Source organism: Budorcas taxicolor, chromosome 16 (assembly GCF_023091745.1).
Source record: "Budorcas taxicolor isolate Tak-1 chromosome 16, Takin1.1, whole genome shotgun sequence".
Classification (NCBI taxonomy): domain Eukaryota; kingdom Metazoa; phylum Chordata; class Mammalia; order Artiodactyla; family Bovidae; genus Budorcas; species Budorcas taxicolor.
Genome location: NC_068925.1, coordinates 39,870,196 through 39,887,477, shown reverse-complemented (window position 1 = coordinate 39,887,477; position 17,282 = coordinate 39,870,196). Strand labels below are relative to the sequence as shown.

Here is a 17,282-nt window from a genome sequence, read left to right as displayed (position 1 = left end):
TAAGGTTACAAACACAAAATAACTTTGTTAAAAGTAGATTCTTAGTGTAAAAATTCTAGAATTGTAGCCCAAGTAATCCGGCTGTGGAGAATTATGCCTTTAATTTCAAATTTTTATTTATATAGGTCCAATTCTTTTAATGGAATTTTTTTCCTAATGGCAGACTAAACTTTTTAAGTTTATATAAAGAAAAGAAACATCTAAAACACTGGAACCAGATATGAATGGATTAGTCACTTGTTTTTATATATCAGTATCTCACACACACACATAAAGATATTGTCTATATTTCTCCGTTCATTCATCATTCCCTATTATGTCAGTTAAAAGTCACACAAAATACAGGTTTTACTTAAAAATTATTTTAAAAAACCTGCTTTTCCAGAATTCACAAATTTACTTTCCAATGACTCACCAATGGCTTATGAAGTGCAAACTTCTGGTACAGCATCTACTACTCGACAACTACTAGCTCTTACACAGCTCTCTTACTCCTCTCCAGTATCACACTGCTGCGGACTTCTTCACAGGGCCATGTTTCTCCATGAAGCTTTCATACTTCTCCACTCTGGTAGGAACTGGTCCCTTCCCTTTGGAATTCCTCCTTTCCTTTTACTGGCTATTTCTTGCTTTAAGTAGCATGTTTTTTATGAAATCTTTTACACAGGAGTTTCTAAGAACTATGCGCACTGTGTCACTGCACTGTTAGCTACTTATTTTTAACCTCCCTGAAGGCACCATTCCTCCATTTGTTTTGTATGAATTCAACAAATTCATGCTGAGTATAACATGAATTACTAAAGCAGGCTTTCTGGAAGACAGTCCCTTTAAATTCTCGCATTGTAATGTAGTTCTTACTACATTTTAGAAGCAAGATCAAGTGTATCTACCGTCCATATGCTTCCTTGAAAAAAGAAGTTTTTCAAAATAGCTCAGACTTCATAGATTTCTTTACGCCCTAGTGTGATTTCCCTACTGGGATAATATATAATTTCACACATGAATACTAACTAGGATTTACAAAGCATCCAATAAACTGAGGAGCACTTCAGGTATGTTTGTTTGGAAAAACAATTTATCCTTCCACTCTGACCTGACCAAGCTGCTATGAGAAGAAAAAGAGTGAAACTTTAGTTTCTACTCGGTATTTTTAGCTACTATAGTACTGATAGTTCCCGTTGGTATGCAATAAATCTATGGTTTATGTCTCTTTAAGAAAAAATATTAAAAAATAAAGAAAAAATATATAGTTTCCATTTCCTAAGTCTTTTTCCAACTCTATGATTATAAGATTAATTCATCCTTGTCCCTTTATCTGCAGTGACAAGAATCTCATGATTCCCACAAACCTGATTGAACGGCGGTCCTTTCCCATAGGGACCTTTTGCTACTGATGGCTGGGTAGGTATCTGAGAAGATGATCTGGTGCTGGAAACTTCATCTGGTTCTTTTCGGTTTTCAGTGTTTTCAGAGGCTTTTGAACCTTGATCCTCACTGAAGAATCAAAACCCAAGTGAAATAATAAGTAGAATGGACAAAATATAAATATTAAGTAAATGCATTTTCTCAACATAGAAAAGACATTACCTTCATATAGTTTTGGGGGAAAATGCATTAAGGAATGAGATGGGTTTTTAATTGAGCAGTGCAAATTTATTCACTCGAGAAATATATGCTATTATCTACAATGTGATGGGGCCTGGGCTTGGCCAGATTATCACAAGATATAAGCTGCAATAGAGTACTTGTCAAATACAGACACTCACACTTGACACACAATATCATTCCATCATTTTCTATTAATCTATTATTCTCACCCAAAACTCTCATCTGAATGCAACTAATACTCCAGATAATTAATTATTCTCATTTACTCTAATTTGTTCTGATTTAATGAAAAAGAGCAATCAAGCTGTAGTATTTAAAAGTAATGACAAATCACAGGCATCTCACAGCTGATCATCAAACAGCAATGATTACAACATTATGGCTGAAAAACTACACTGATATGTACATGCAAGCTCCTGTTTAAGAGCCCAATTTTTATGCTTTATGACCCATATATTCCTGACCTTGCCCCTACGTTTAAAAAAAAAAAAGAAAGAGGAAAAGCTCCCATTTCCCAAGAACTTATTGCTCCTTGCTAAGTTTAAAAAAATCAAAGACTTGAAACAGCTATTGTAACCCAAGTAAGTTTTCTCCAATTTTATAAATATGGATTAGGTCAAGCAAGTAAAAAGTTTTAAATGATCCCTGATACTGTCTCTCAAAGTATCTCCATTAGGTGACGAGCATCTATGTAGTTTTTAACTTTTTATTTTGTATTGCGTATAGCCAATTAACAAACAATGTTGTGATAGTTTTAGGCGAACGGGTTAGGGACTCAGCCATATAAACAGCTTCTTTTTTAAAAATAAATATTTTCCTTAGAAACATCAGACTGTTAATTCCTTGAGTATTCATACTTTGAAAATTTGGCTCATCAATCACCTTCCCATTCAGTAAAAATCCTCAGAGTAGAACGTAGAAATTCTATAAGCAGGGAGGAAATACCTATCAATGAAAACTTTGCATAAATGGCTCTTATGGGATTTCCCTGGTGGTCCAGTCCTTAAGAATCCAACTGCCACTGCAGGGGACAGGGACTCACTTCCTGGACTCCCTGGTCCAGGAAGATTTCACATGCCAAGAGGCAACTAAGCCCATAGGCCATAACTATTGAAGCCCGCAACTCTCCAGAGCCCGTGCCCTGTTAACAGAAGCTGCCACCGCAAAGAGAAGTCAGTGCACGACTAGAGAACAGCGCCTACTCGCCACAACTAGAGAAAGCCTGCGAGCAACAAAGACCCAGAGCAGGCAAAAATAAAATTAAATAAATGGCCCATGTTACATTAACAAATTCACACTGTTATTAGTAACAGATATCACAACTTACCTGCTGTTTTCTTTAGGACTACTACTTCCTTGCTCATCATCATCACTGAAATTCAGCTGTTCTGTATAATCCACTTCCATCTGAGCACCTATTAAATTAAGGAGAATTCAGACTGACTGTTTCAAAGCGTATAAAATCTAAAAATGCTTTATTAATCTTGTCTCCTACCTGCCCAACCTTCGTCAGCTTCAGCATCTAGGTTATCAAATTTATCAAGCTCCTTCAGCTCTGACGCACTAAGGATGGAGGGACGTTCAGGCTCAGAGGCCCATGAAGGAGGTGGGCCTCTTCCTCGAAGGCCTCTAAGTAGTGACAGGTTATGAGGGAAAAAGGATACTAAGTTTTAATGATACTAAATTAGGAAAATAGTAAAAGATTGGAATTTAGTTAATTTCAATTCAACATTAATGCTTTCTACGTGATGATATACAAAGTATTCTGCACTGACATGTGTATGAAGAGACTGTAAGATTAACACACAAATTTAAGACAATACATAATGATATTTCTTATGCAGATATTTAACAGCAAAATTTTCAAGCATTTAAAATACAACAAATATACATTAGAAGTCTATATGGCTAAGAGTACTACTCATCTGAAAATAAAGAACTTGAAGGAAAATCATCATTCAGGAGGATGCTCAAGGTTTACAATTAAGAAAAAAAAGAATGGGGGTTATCAATGTCATGGAAGGAAGAAAGAGTAAACAAGTGCCATCTATTTCAGGGGCCACAATTTTCAGTTTTCAGTATTTTATGTCAAATGATTTAATGTTTTAAAAGATTAAAGTAGTTTTGTTCTATCTTGATGAAAGTTAACCAATTACTTGTTGATGACAAATGTACCTTGAAGACAGAATAATAAATCCCCACAATCTACTCAACCTCCTGAAAATTTTAACAAGCATATATATATATACACACACACATATATATACATATACCCTGCAAACTTTAATCATTTAATAGTCTTACTTGTTTGTTTCAGATAAAGAAGGTGGAAACCTCATGGGACCATGTAGAGGAGGATAGGCCATCCTAGGATACTGCTGAAACATCTGCATAAAGGAAACAAAAATTGGTAAATTTAGCTACTAAGTTATTAAAAAAAAAGTTAACCCAAGCCTGAAATTATAATACATAGAAATGATTAAATAGCACTGTGAATATAGAATTTTATCTACTGGTATAGATAACACTGTCAGTAACAAGCCTTTTATAAAACTACTGCCTCTACCAAGTCATTACAAAGAGGTAAGAACTAGGACACATCATATTAAGAACTTCTGTTATCTCATTAACAAAGTTTCATAAAAATAACTGTGCACGGAACTGAAATTATAACAAACACAACATGCATGCACCTCAGAAAACTTCAATTTTCTTAACCAAGTTTAAAGATGTGAAATGATACAACGTGAAACCTCATCCTAATGCGGTCTCGGTAGATTAACTGAGAGCAGATTTGTTGGTAAAGAACTCAGTTCAGATACAAGGATAGTCCATAACCAGAGAAAGGTGAGGGAGGACGTGGGGAGGCAGCTAATTGAGGGATTTTCTATGGATAGGGCACAAGTGGATTCTGAGTCAAGTTATTACACAGATAGTAGTTACATACAAAGGCCCAAAGATGATGCTCTCCATGGGAACTTGGCTCTGTGAATCTGACTTTAGGAGAATTTGTATGATAGTTTATGAAGACAACTAGTAATACCAAGGGAATTATCCTATGGTTTCTAGGGGAAGAAATGTCAAGCAGTGCTTGGTTATTTACTCTTCTCATATCCAGGTTAAATTATGTTTTAAAAAAATGAAATTGTATTACCTTAAATACATAATTTATATCCTGAAATAGATTAGTTTTTCTTTAAAAACAAAAGAACCATTAGATGAGGAAATTACTTCATACTTGAAGAAAAGCTATGCTTATATGATTGTGCTATGTAAAGAAAAAATTTCTAAGCAGAGTTGGAGCAAAAGTTAATTAAGATAAGCAACAGCTGAAACTCAACTGGGGAAGCTTTGTGTTTGGGGAATACTCCAGAGAATTTTTGGTTCCATCTCACTTCCACACTGAAATTAGCAAATAGATGATTGGAGGCAAATGGTCATAGGTTAAGTTGCATTAGATCCTTCTGATTACTCAGGCATAGATATTAATTTATGTGGTGTTAAATGTTTAAAATTTAGGAATTTGCCTCAAAAACATTGTAGAAACAACTTGTCAATATATAATATTTTAGAACATGTTTGTTTAGTGAAACACTTTATTTGAATAAATTCATTGATGAAACTGGTAACAGAGCTCACTTGCTCTTCCCTCTTAACTTCCCTTATCCCACCCCCCATCTGGAAATTCAGGGGTCCTTGGAAACACAACTTGAAAAATACCAGGAGACAAGTATTTGGATACAAATCATTACTCAAGGTCAGGTTAGCATTTAAGACTGACCTTATTATACACCCCAATAATTAAAGAAAATACTCAACAAGCAATTGTACTAATAATTTATTTCCTTCTATCTTAGAATGGTTAAATAAAACATAAATTTATTTACTTGAATACATGTAACTCACTATATAATTTCACAGTAGACTGAGAGCAAACAAAAAGAGGGCAACAAATTTATAGGAAATACGGGGGTCAGAAGTATATATAGTAATATATACTTTCAAAATTAAATTTCCCCTGCCACTCTTAGGTTCTTTTTTTTTGAGGTGGGTGTGCAATGTGTGGCATGTGGAACCTAATTCTCTGACTAGAGATCAAACATGTGCCCCCTGCACTGGGAGTGTGGAACCACTGAACTGCCAGGGAAATCCCCTCAGAAATATATATTAAATGAAACTATAAGGACAGAATCAGCAAAATCCAGACTATGAGAAACTCCACGGGATAACAAACTGTAATAGATATGCTCCAAAGAAAATAAGAGATGGAAGAAAAGATAATCATAGATAATGAAATTGCTAAGAAAAATACCAACCAATCTCAAGAATAGATGGTATCTGGATCCTAATTAAGAGATAATCAGGGAAACTGGAATAATGATTTAGTATTTAAAGGATTTTTTTTATATATGTGTGATAACGGCACTGTGAATGTCCCCCTAGTCTTTCTCTTTTAGAATCTAATCTAAACTAGATATGGATGAGATGATCTACTAGCATTTGTTTAGTAATCCCAGGCGGTGAGAAATGTAAGGGAAGCAAGATGCACCACAAACTGCTAACCGCTGAAGATGTATGGCAGATACGGGTGGAAGAAAGTTCATGGTTTCTATTTTTGAATGTTAAAAATATTTCATTATACAAAGATTTTAAAAACACTTAAAGGTATATTAATAAACTTAAAGGTATATTAATAAAAACTTTAGAACTAAAGCAGGTATTAACCTTTTTTGTGCCATGAACAACCCCTTTAGCAGTCTGATAAATCCTATGGACCTCATCTCATAAAAATGTTTTTAAATGCCTAATTGAAAACACAGGATTACTAAGAAATTAATTATACTAAAATTCTGTCACCACGATATTTAAAAAACAAAATTTGTGATATGGTAACATGCATGCTTCAATAAGTAACACTAATTTGAATTATGCTGAGTATAAAAAATATTTGCAGTATCTTAATGTAATGTTATATGAAAATAACTATGATGCCTATTAAGGGTAAAACTCAGGTACTGCTGTGATTGATTCCTAAATTCATAATCAAAGGAAACGTTAATTTTTGGTTAGATGTTAATGAAAATAAAGACCTAAATTTTTCCCCATTCCAGTTATTTCCTTGGTATCCAGATCAAAAACCTCTTATTTAGCCCCTTGCTGATTCAACAATACTCACGTAAGGAGGCATCATAGCTCTGTACTGCGAAGCAAGGGCAGGCTGCTGTCCATTCAGTTTAGCCTGTGGAGGACCACAAGCTATCCTCTTTTCTACCACTTTGAGGATATCACTTTGCTCTGATGTTCCAGCTGTGCTTTCATCCTGGCCAGGCTTTTCATCTTGGTCAGATGTTAAAGATGAACTAGCAGATTTACCACCATCTCTCCAACAAGCAACATCTGGTGTGAAAAGAGACAGGAAAATAAGAAAACAAAGAAAATCTCAAAATGTAACACACTGCAACCAAGTGAGGCATATTTCAAGAATATTTTAGCAAGTAAGCTCAGTGAAGGAACAGTAAAGTCTAATCTACTCTGTACTAGAAATCAAGTAAGCATAGTGAAGAAACAGTAAAAGTCTAATCTAGTTTGTACTAGACATCTAGGCTTTGAAGGTGTTTAGGTAGTCAGAGCAGTGACTTCCGAAGTAGAGAGGATATACCTCAGAGGCTACCTCCAGAAGCAAACACTGAGGTTGGGGAAGAAAATATTAAGAATTCCCTATCAAGCTTCACCAGTTTTTGATACAGAGATTAAAATCAGTTATACCAGAGCAGTCCTGAGGGAAGGGAGTTCTATACCCCAAAAGGATTGATAGTGATGCATGCTCTCATTCATTTTTCGTCTATTACTGCCTATTACATGTGCCCAAGTGCACAGATTTAGTGTCTGTGTAACCTGATTCAACTACACGTAACCAGATAAAACAGATAATTGGTTTTACAAGGAAACCCTGTTTGGTTCAAGTGGTCTCTACTCCTTCTATTCACACCCGATGTAGTCCACTCAACTGTGTACCAGGATTGGTCTGTGCAACCTGTAGAGTAAGACAGATGTGTTGGCGGTCTTCTCTGAAAACAGGCTATGAAAGCCTGGGGGTTTCCATCTTGAGTGAGAGATGTCTGTCTGTCCCTCCTTATTTTTTCTGAGGAAGTCATGTTGTGAGCCGCCCACACACAAACAAGCCATGAGAGAGCTTGACACAGCAGCCCTAGTCAGGCCAGCATCAAATGAGGGCTTCACTGTAATTTTGAAGAGAGAGAACCCCCAGCTAAGTGGCTGCCAGATTCCTAACCGTCAGAGACTGAAATGTCCAGTTCAGTTTGTTATCTTAAGCTGCCAAATACATTACACAGCAACAGATAACTGGTGAAAAGAAATTAAACAAGAAAATAGTGGAGCTGACACTATTATCCTAATATAATCTCATCAACCACATAACAATAATTAAAAATAAAAATAAAAAATTAATTAGACATTTTAAAATCTCTCAAAGATTTTCTATTTCTATTTTTAGTTTATGCTTTATAATGCACATAATACAAGTACCTCTTGCTATTCAAACTGATTAGCTCCTCAGTTTGAATTCAGAAAGAAAGGGATCCTTGAATATTAGCAAGTGAATGGACATAATTTATATATAAACATTGCATATTGGGGAGGTTTGATAAAAATTTTGACTATTGTAAAAATAACCAAATACTGATGTAAGTTCCCTAGTCATTTTGTTAAAAAGCTAACTTTTGATTTAGTAGGTTGGGTGTGAGGCCCAAGACACATACTTCCAACAAGTTCTCAAGTTAAGCTGATGCTGTTCATGTAAAAACCATACTTGAGTGGCAATCAACTATAGTTACTGCCTGCCTTTTCAAACTACATACAACAGCAGCAGGCAGGAGGTTATATCAAAACAGAACACAAATATAATCTCACTCTATACTTTTACTAAGAGAAAATATTCTTACTTGGTGGGCGTAAACTGGGTCCAGGTCCATAATTGTCATCATTTGCTTCTTTTTCTTTTTTTTCCTGATCCCCAGCTGCCTGTAGGCTGGGAAATTCTTGTTGAAAATGACTATTCACCTGGATTCCTACGCATTAAAAAAAAAATACATACAATACTGAAGATAATACAAAAACTCTCCCAGGATAGAGCTCTCTCCTTTTTTTCATAATTTATTCCACACGGCAATGGTAACTGTTCATATCCATAAAATTTTCAATTTATCTAGAATTAGAATCCCTTGGAAAGTTAATGAACAGCCATGAGAAGGAAAAAAAAATCTGAGAAAGGCATCTGCCAGACATCGTTCTGGCAGACTCATTAAAATTGGTGCAGCAAACAAGTAGAGTTTCACTTCTGTTTCTCTTTTATTATGACTCCTTTCATTTTCAACACAAGTTAAATTATTTTGCTAATAAATAACACTAAGAACCAGTTCAAACAACATTACTAAAACAGAATTTATGAGTCAACACTACAAATATGGTGAGGCTATGATGTTTTTGTTTAACTGCTGAGATACTGATGGCACCTCACTATTCACTCATTTGCCTATCTACCTGCCTGCCTATTTATTTTACACTTCCATAAACTAAAAGAACTGACTTTATTAGCTTGAGGGCCTAGATGGGTTTCTCTATATGTTTTACAGACATATTTGCAAGTGGGGAAATCATATTTTGTCGGGGAGTCCATCATTCCTAGCGGGGAGGGAAGTATCACAGCTACTGTCCTTGATGGCTATTCTCCTAGATCTTCTCTACCGTGGAAACTGGGAGTAGCATGCTTGAAACAAGAAAGGCTGAAGGGCACACATGGAGATTAATATGGTTTACAGCAATCAACATTAATGTCTGGGTATTTTCTGTCTCAGAACTGAAGGCACAAGATTTTGTCTGGTTACAGAAGGTAAAGACAGAGTAATGTGGGGCTTGGGGTATCTTAAAGACTACTTCTTTGATTCCTATTACTGGCTCATATATAGGTCTTAATACTGAAACTTAACTAGACCAAAAGATTTTTTTAAAAGATTCTTTTTTTTAAGGGTCTAATAATTTCTTTTGACAGTGTTCTCTGCCCGTGCCAAAACAGTATAATTTGCCCCTTATCTTCTGTATGGCTGTTCAGTAACTATCAAGCCTAACCAGTTTCCCCAGCTAATGTCTACTTACCATCTCCTTGCCCACCTTGCTTGTTACTGGCCCATGATTTGGGAGCAGGTGCTACTTCTGGGGGAGCTGCAACCCCAGGTTTTGGTTGTGCTGGTGGAACTTCTGGTGCTCTTAAAAAAATATGAATCCATTATTTCAGATATTGTATGTTTAAACAAAATAATTATTTCACTTAAGCTAAATCTGTATACAAATGATTTTGGCTACATATTTACTCAGATGCACCCCCCATGCGTTCTCTCTGCAACATTCCTTTAAAAGAAGTACAGCTATTTTTGTCCTCTTTTATTTCTACCCTTGAATAACCCAAGGAGATGACAGCTTTGTTTTTAATTTTGGAAGGAAAGGAAGGGAAGAGGGAAGGAAGAGAGAGAGAAAAAAATAGAAGCACTCATTATTCAACATAGCTACCAAAAATTACTTTTGAAGAAGTAAACATTTATAATTAGAAATAACATTACAGGCATACATACAGTCTGGATTGGTGGGATTAGCCAGGAGCTAAGGCTAATAAGCAAGCTCTCCATTCAGCAGTCAATAGGTTCACCGCTACATATTACTGTTAATCAAAAGAAGTCATAGCAACCTGACTGATGTGTCCCCATGAGTATAACGTGTTTTACAAGGGTCTACAGTTTCAACTGACATCCCCGGTGGCTCAGATGGTAAAGCATCTGCCTACAGTGTGGGAGACCTGGGTTCAATCCCTGGGTCGGGAAGATCCTCTGGAGAAGGAAATGGTAACCCACTCTAGTACCCTTGCCTGGAAAATCCCATGGACGGAGGAGTGTGGTAGACTACAATCCATGGGGTCTCAGAGTTGGACACGACTAAGCGACTTCACTTTCACAGTTTCATTCAATCCTTGCAATGAGTTAAGGCTTAAAAATAAAACAGTTAACAGACTTAAGAAATGCAATATATTTCTGGTATACTCAGACCTAAAACTGACTTGCTACTACAAAATAATTCTATTAACTAAGAAGTAGAGAACAATAAGCCTTTGATAAGCTTCACCCAAGTAGTAGCATTTATCATATAAAGCTCTCCAGAATACAGAACTTTAGTAACAGTTATAGACAAAAAGTATCAAGTACTCATTTTCTTGTCTTATTTTTAAAAATTACCACTACTTGGCTTGGTCGTTCAATAAACCAAGAACCCTGCATAATTCTTGACACAGAATACTAAATATTTATTGAATGAATTATGATTAAGAGGGACATTACTAATTCCATGCCAGTTTTCTTGTTAATTCTTTATTCATTCAGATAGTATTACTTGATTACCTATGATGTACATCAGGTAGTTTCAATGAGGCAGACAGGAACTCTAAGCTTTGTGGAAATTATTTAACAGAATCAGCTCTTAAATCATAGAAAGAGAATGCCTGATTTGGTGAGGAATAGGAGGGACTAACACAGTGTATGATAAAAGGAAACTTGTGATCAGTATTTCTGTCATCTGTCCTATTCTGACACCTGAAAATACTGCCATTAAACCCACTCCTAGTAAAAATTACACAAGAGCTGACTATATATAAAACATTTTAAAAGGCATGATATATGTAATACACATAGCATAACACCTAGCACATAGAAGAGACTCAAACATAAAGAATGGGGAATGAGTTCATTTTTTTAGTAGACTTTGACTTACTTTTCTTCTTCGTGTTGCTCTTGTTTTGATGCCCATCCTGTGCCGTCTTTAGGTACAATGTTCACATTAGGATCATTGCCTTTGTTTTCTGCTTTGAGACTTGGGAGGTTAGCAGGTGGAGGCATACGCCGAGAAATACCAACTTTTCCAAGACTCTGTAATCCATGGCGAGCTGCAACTAAAGATCAGTAACATCAACTTTCTTAGTAACTATTTTATTCTTAAAACAACACAAAAGACAATAGGAATTAATGGGAATCTTGAGCTACTATTTTCTAGTATTTTAAGAGAAAAAATGTAAAACTAAGCCACAAACCTGCAACATAACCCAAGGTAGAAGTTGTATTCAAATTTAACTATCAAGTCACTGAACAGATGCTTGAAAAATTCTAACAGATGAACTAACTCTATAAACTACAAAAAAGAAAACACTGAAAGTGCTGTTTTGTACTTTTCCCTAAGGAACTGATTTTAAACTCAAAACTTCATACGTGAAACAATAAATATGATATAAAAAATCTCACAGACATACAGGACCGACCTGTGGTTGCACAGGGGAAGTGGGTGAAATGGGAGTTTGGGATCAGCAAATGCAAATTAGTATATATAGAATGGATAAACAAAGTCCTTCTGTATTCAATATACTGTGATAAATTGTAATGGAAAATAATATAAAAAATGTATATATATGTATAACTGAATCACTTTGCTATACAGCACAAATTAACAAACACTGTAAATCAACTACACTTGATTAAAATAATTTTAGCTTTATACCTATTAATCTCATTAACCAAGTCTCCCCTTTGGAACCATATAGTTTAACTTATTTTCTGCTGACAACAAACTGGAAAAAAACAAACATATTTTAAAACATTTATAAACTTTTAACTTTAAAAACTTCATATCCCCTCAAAGATATGTATGTACATAAAAAGCCCAATACAAACAGGGCTGCTTTAACACAGCTTTGCCTAGATCCTAACAGCAATAGCTCTAGTTTATCACTTAGAGTAATAAAATGAAACCATGAAAATTACAAAAAACATAAAAGCCACTTGATTTTACTCACCTGTGGTTTTCTGAGTTTCTAATGATTTACCCTTGTAAGTATTAAATAAACTGAGTGTTGCATACTTTTTCCCATCCTTTGCTTTTGTGCTCTGGCCTGACTTCTCCGACATTTCGGTGGAAACTCATCGAGTCTAGAACCTTCTGCCACACCCTTTAAAATCAGTCTGTAAGATTAACAGAAGAAAGAGAAATAAGGAGGAACATTTTAGAATTAGTTTACTAAAAACTTAGTAAATTCAAATGATCACAGAAATTCTGAATAAAAACGAGACGTTAAATCATTCTTTAATAACTCACATTAATAATAATTTCATGAGCCTGTTTAATACTGTAAAATTCCCATAACCAACATGTGACAAAGCTAATCAAAATAAACCGCCGTGTGCTTGGTGAGTATATTATTTATGGTTTGTAACCACTTAACTATTCTACAGAGAATAAGGGTTTTAAGCCATACTGAGATGAACAGTTGAACTACAGTTAATCGATGGAGAATGTCTTTCTATCTAATAAACAAATATTCAACCTAATAGGACTGAGATGACTGGCATGATCAGCTTACACATATGGAATCCAAATGTGACAGAAGGATAACATCCTCTTCTTATAAACTGCATGCCTGTGTTTTCAGGCAGTATGTGTCTAACAAGAATCTTTTATTTGTTTTACAGTCTAGAATAGAAAGAACATTCTATTTTCTCTGCATTCTGCAAAGGGTAGAACACTCCCTCATAAATCTAAGACACAGTATTCTATTTCACTACAGAGTAAGTGTTCAAGAAATAGTGTAAAAAAAAAAAGAAATAGTGTACACTTGTCAAAAGTCTCTGTATATGAGAAGTAAAGAGTACTTTAATGAACATTCATATACAAAGAGAATGTTCGTCTTTGGAATTAATATACCCTAATTAAAAACTAGCCTAATAATACACAGGGGAGGAGATACTGATTGGCTCTCATACTATTTCTCCTCAATTTATTAAGGTATACATTATCAATCTTAGGAATTGTTTCCCGCATTGTAGACGGACGCTTTACCATCTGAGCCAGCAGGGATTTAACATGTATATAATTAATTTTATCCCAAGGGTGCTAATGATGACAGTGTGAAGACAGCTATACTCACGAGAATCTCTCTTGTTGACATATTTTTACCAATAACATGGACAAAGATATACAGGAAGAATATTCCTCTCCAGTGACAAAAAAGGAGACAGTGCATATTCACTAGATGACAAAATTAACATTCAAGGGTATCTTTCTTCAGGTGAAAATAAGGTAACTTGTGTAAAATAAAAACTGTCAACTTCTTCTTTCACCCTCATTTGATGGCAATTTAACACCTAACAATCTCCAAACTTCTCTTAATACCACAACTACTAATGGAGACCCTCACCTGCCTACATCATAAAACAAGCAATAACATTAAGAAACTTAAATTTCCTTAGGGCAAACCTACAAGCCCACCTGCATCTACATCCATCTTTCTGAAGGGTTGCCTTTCCTTCACCTGTTGTTGAAAGTGGTTCTCAGGATCATCCAGAAACTTGTTAGATATGCAAATTCTCAGGATCAAAGTCATACCTACTGAATCAAACTGAGGATAAGACCACTGTGCTTTAAAAAGCCCTCCCAGTGATTGTGAAAAAAACACAAAAGTTCAAGATATAATGATTTACTATAGCCATGTATATATGCTAGGGCATCCCTGGTAGCTCAGCTGGTAAAAGATTCTGCCTTCAAGGCAGGAGACCCCTGTTTGATTCCTGGGCTGGAAAGATCCGCTTGAGAAGGGATAGGCTACCCACTCCAGTATTCCTGGGCTTCCCTAGTGGCTCAGGTGACATGACTGAGCAACTTTCATCTTCATATATATGCTAAGCAGTGGTCCTTAATCCTTGCTGCAAATTAAAATCACTTGGGGATTTTAAAACATACCAGTTTCTAGAGTTGTGAGGTGGGGTCTGATTATCAATTCTTATTTTGAAAATGCTCCTCAGGCAATTCTAAACATGTAAGCAGTCTTCAGAATCACTGCAATAAAGGAAGTGTACCTTTCCTTACATTCCATCAAAAACCAATCCTTCCTTCTGTGTTACCCATCCTCTCACCACTTTCTTTCTCCTTCTAAATTTGTCTGCAGGAAATCCCACCCACTTCTAAGGCTTCAACTACCAACTGTGTACGTCAAATTTGTATCTCCAGCCCAGAATTCTGTGTTCCTAAAGAATCCCACTGCCTGTTTACATTTCTCCTTTGTTTTGACTTCCCTGGTGGCTCAGACGGTAAAGCGTCTGTCTAGAATGCAGGAGACCCAGGTTCGAGCCCTGGGTTGGGAAGATCCCCTGGAGAAGGAAATGGCAATCCACTCCAGTACTATTGCCTGGAAAATCCCATGGACAGAGGAGCTTGGTAGGCTACAGTCTATGGGGTCACAAAGAGTCGGACACGACTGAGCAATTTCACTTCACTTCGTTTTGAACAGTGTTTCAACTTTACCTGGAACACAGGCATCTACTTCACATTAAGGGTTTCAGATGCAGACCAACCAAATGTTTACAAAGCATGTGAGGAACTGGAGAGGCGGGGAGGAGAGGATATGAATTGAGAGAGTAGTACTGAAACATATACAATTACCACAAATTCGCAGGGAGCTCAAAACGGGTGCTCTGTGACAACCTAGAGGGGTTGGATAGGGTGGGGTGGGAGGTGGGGGGGAGGTTTAAGAGGGCGAGAACATATACCTATTCGTATGTTGATTCATATGCTGATTCATGTTGATACATGGCAGAAACCACAATATTGTAAAGCAATTATCCTCCAATTAAAAATAAATAAATAAATAAATAAATTGGGGGGCTTCCCTAGTGGTCCAGTGGCTAAGAATCCACCTTCCAATGAAAGGGACAAGTGTTCAATCTCTGGTCGCAGAACTAAGATCCCACATGCCAAAGGACAATTAAGTCCACTCACTGCCCATGTACTACATAGAAGACCCAGCATAATTCAACCCCCACAAAGCTGAGTCAACAGGATAAATATCTCAACATTTGACAAAATGCAAATGTTATACAAGAGTTCACACACTGAAGAAAAAACTTGAAGAAACCCAATTATTAATTATTAATGCTATGTTAACAGACAATTCACTTGAGAAATAATACCACTAAGCAAATGTATTGAAATGCTCAATTTTATAAATAAACAAAACTAACAAGTTAGGGCAGTTCAGCCTGTCCATATGTTTACACAAGGAAAACAAAGTAACATAACACAATTTAACCATAGGGTGATGGAATATCTAATTCAATTCAGTCATCACAAAACATTTAGAGCTTGGGAAAAAAAATCACAAAATGAACTTTAATTTTCCTACTTAAAAGTAAAATGAAATAAAAAATGTCTTATAAATTATAAGGAATTTCCAAATACAACGAAAAAGAAAAATTCCAGAAAATATCCTAAGTAGTTCTTTTTTTAAAGATCAAACTTCTGTACAGTTTCTTCTTCCACTATTAACAAACTACTGCCTATATGGTACTCCCTTCAGTGCCTGCTCTTTCACCAAACAGATAAACCAAATACATACTGGATGTATTCTGAGGTAAGAAAGATGGACAGAGTCAAATTCTCAGGCCAACAGAACAGGGAATTTATTCTTTCATATGCATATGAGTCTCTCTAATATAAAACCCAAGAAAGCTTTACAGTACCAACTAACTCTCCCAAAAAGTAAACCATCAATACACATGACTGAAGCTAGTACAAATGATAATTATCAAAAGATAATTCAAAGATGAAACTATCACAATGTATCCACTTCTATAAGAGAATATGCATTTCTAAAGACAAAGAATTTGTAGCCATAAACAATGCTGGATACATGAGAAAAGCCAACTGCACCATCATGGTTTGCCAGTTATGTGTGGGCACTTTTAGCAATCCCATTCCTAGGCATATATGCCAAGAAAAGTCTAGTGTGAAAACACACATGCACCCCACCCCCGCTACTTCATACCAGCCCTATTTACAATAGCCAAGAAACGGTAGCAACCTAAATGTCCACCAACAGATGAATGGATAAAGATATACATATACACAATGAAACACTACTCAGGCATAAAAAGCAATGAAATAATGCCACTTGCAGAAACATGGGTGGGTGGACCTGGAGACTGTCATACTAAGTGAAGTCAGAAAGAAAAAGACATATACTATATGATGTCACTTATATATAGAATTGTGAACTTCCCAGGTGGTCCAGCGGTCAAGAATCAAACTGTCAATGCAGGGGACATGAGCTTGATCCCTGGTCCAGGAAGATTCCACATGCCATAGGGCACCATGTGCCATAACTACTGAAGCCCTCGTGCCCTAGAGCCTGTGTTCCGCAACAAGAGAAGGCATCACAATAAGAACCTGCTCACGGTAACTAGAGAAAGTCCATGGGCAGCAACAAAGACCCAGAGTAGCAAAAAACAAATAAAATTTAAAAAAAAAAAAAAAAAAGATGGGTTAAGTTCTGGAGAGCTAATGTACAGCATTATGATTACAGTCAACAATACTGTATATGTATTGCAAAGCTGCTAAGATGTTAAATGCTGTCACCACACTCAAGGTAATGATAATTATGCATGTGATTTGTGGAGGGTTTAGCTAATGCTACAGCCATAATCACCATTCACCTTAAACTTACACAATATCATATGTCAATAACTATTAAAAAAAAAAAAGAACTACAAACACAGACAAAATGTAAAACCTGAAAC

General features: G+C 35.9%; 1 protein-coding gene and 1 non-coding gene across 2 annotated transcripts in view; one reads left to right on the top strand and one right to left on the bottom strand.

Annotated features, from left to right (window-relative positions):
* Window positions 1-17,282, bottom strand: part of PRRC2C (proline rich coiled-coil 2C) — a 94,256-nt gene that overhangs the window by 54,455 nt on the left and 22,519 nt on the right. Inside the window, exons 2-10 of the mRNA XM_052653610.1 lie at window positions 12,512-12,677; window positions 11,440-11,617; window positions 9,781-9,890; window positions 8,571-8,696; window positions 6,785-7,005; window positions 3,913-3,995; window positions 3,104-3,237; window positions 2,936-3,023; window positions 1,350-1,494 (exon numbers count right to left, since the gene is read on the bottom strand). Of these exons, the coding sequence (XP_052509570.1) occupies window positions 1,350-1,494; window positions 2,936-3,023; window positions 3,104-3,237; window positions 3,913-3,995; window positions 6,785-7,005; window positions 8,571-8,696; window positions 9,781-9,890; window positions 11,440-11,617; window positions 12,512-12,623 (1,197 nt within the window). The 5' untranslated portion in view covers window positions 12,624-12,677. The remainder of the gene's footprint in view (window positions 1-1,349; window positions 1,495-2,935; window positions 3,024-3,103; window positions 3,238-3,912; window positions 3,996-6,784; window positions 7,006-8,570; window positions 8,697-9,780; window positions 9,891-11,439; window positions 11,618-12,511; window positions 12,678-17,282) is intronic.
* Window positions 14,781-14,852, top strand: TRNAS-AGA (transfer RNA serine (anticodon AGA)). Its single transcript has one exon. It is a non-coding gene; the product is annotated as a tRNA-Ser (tRNA).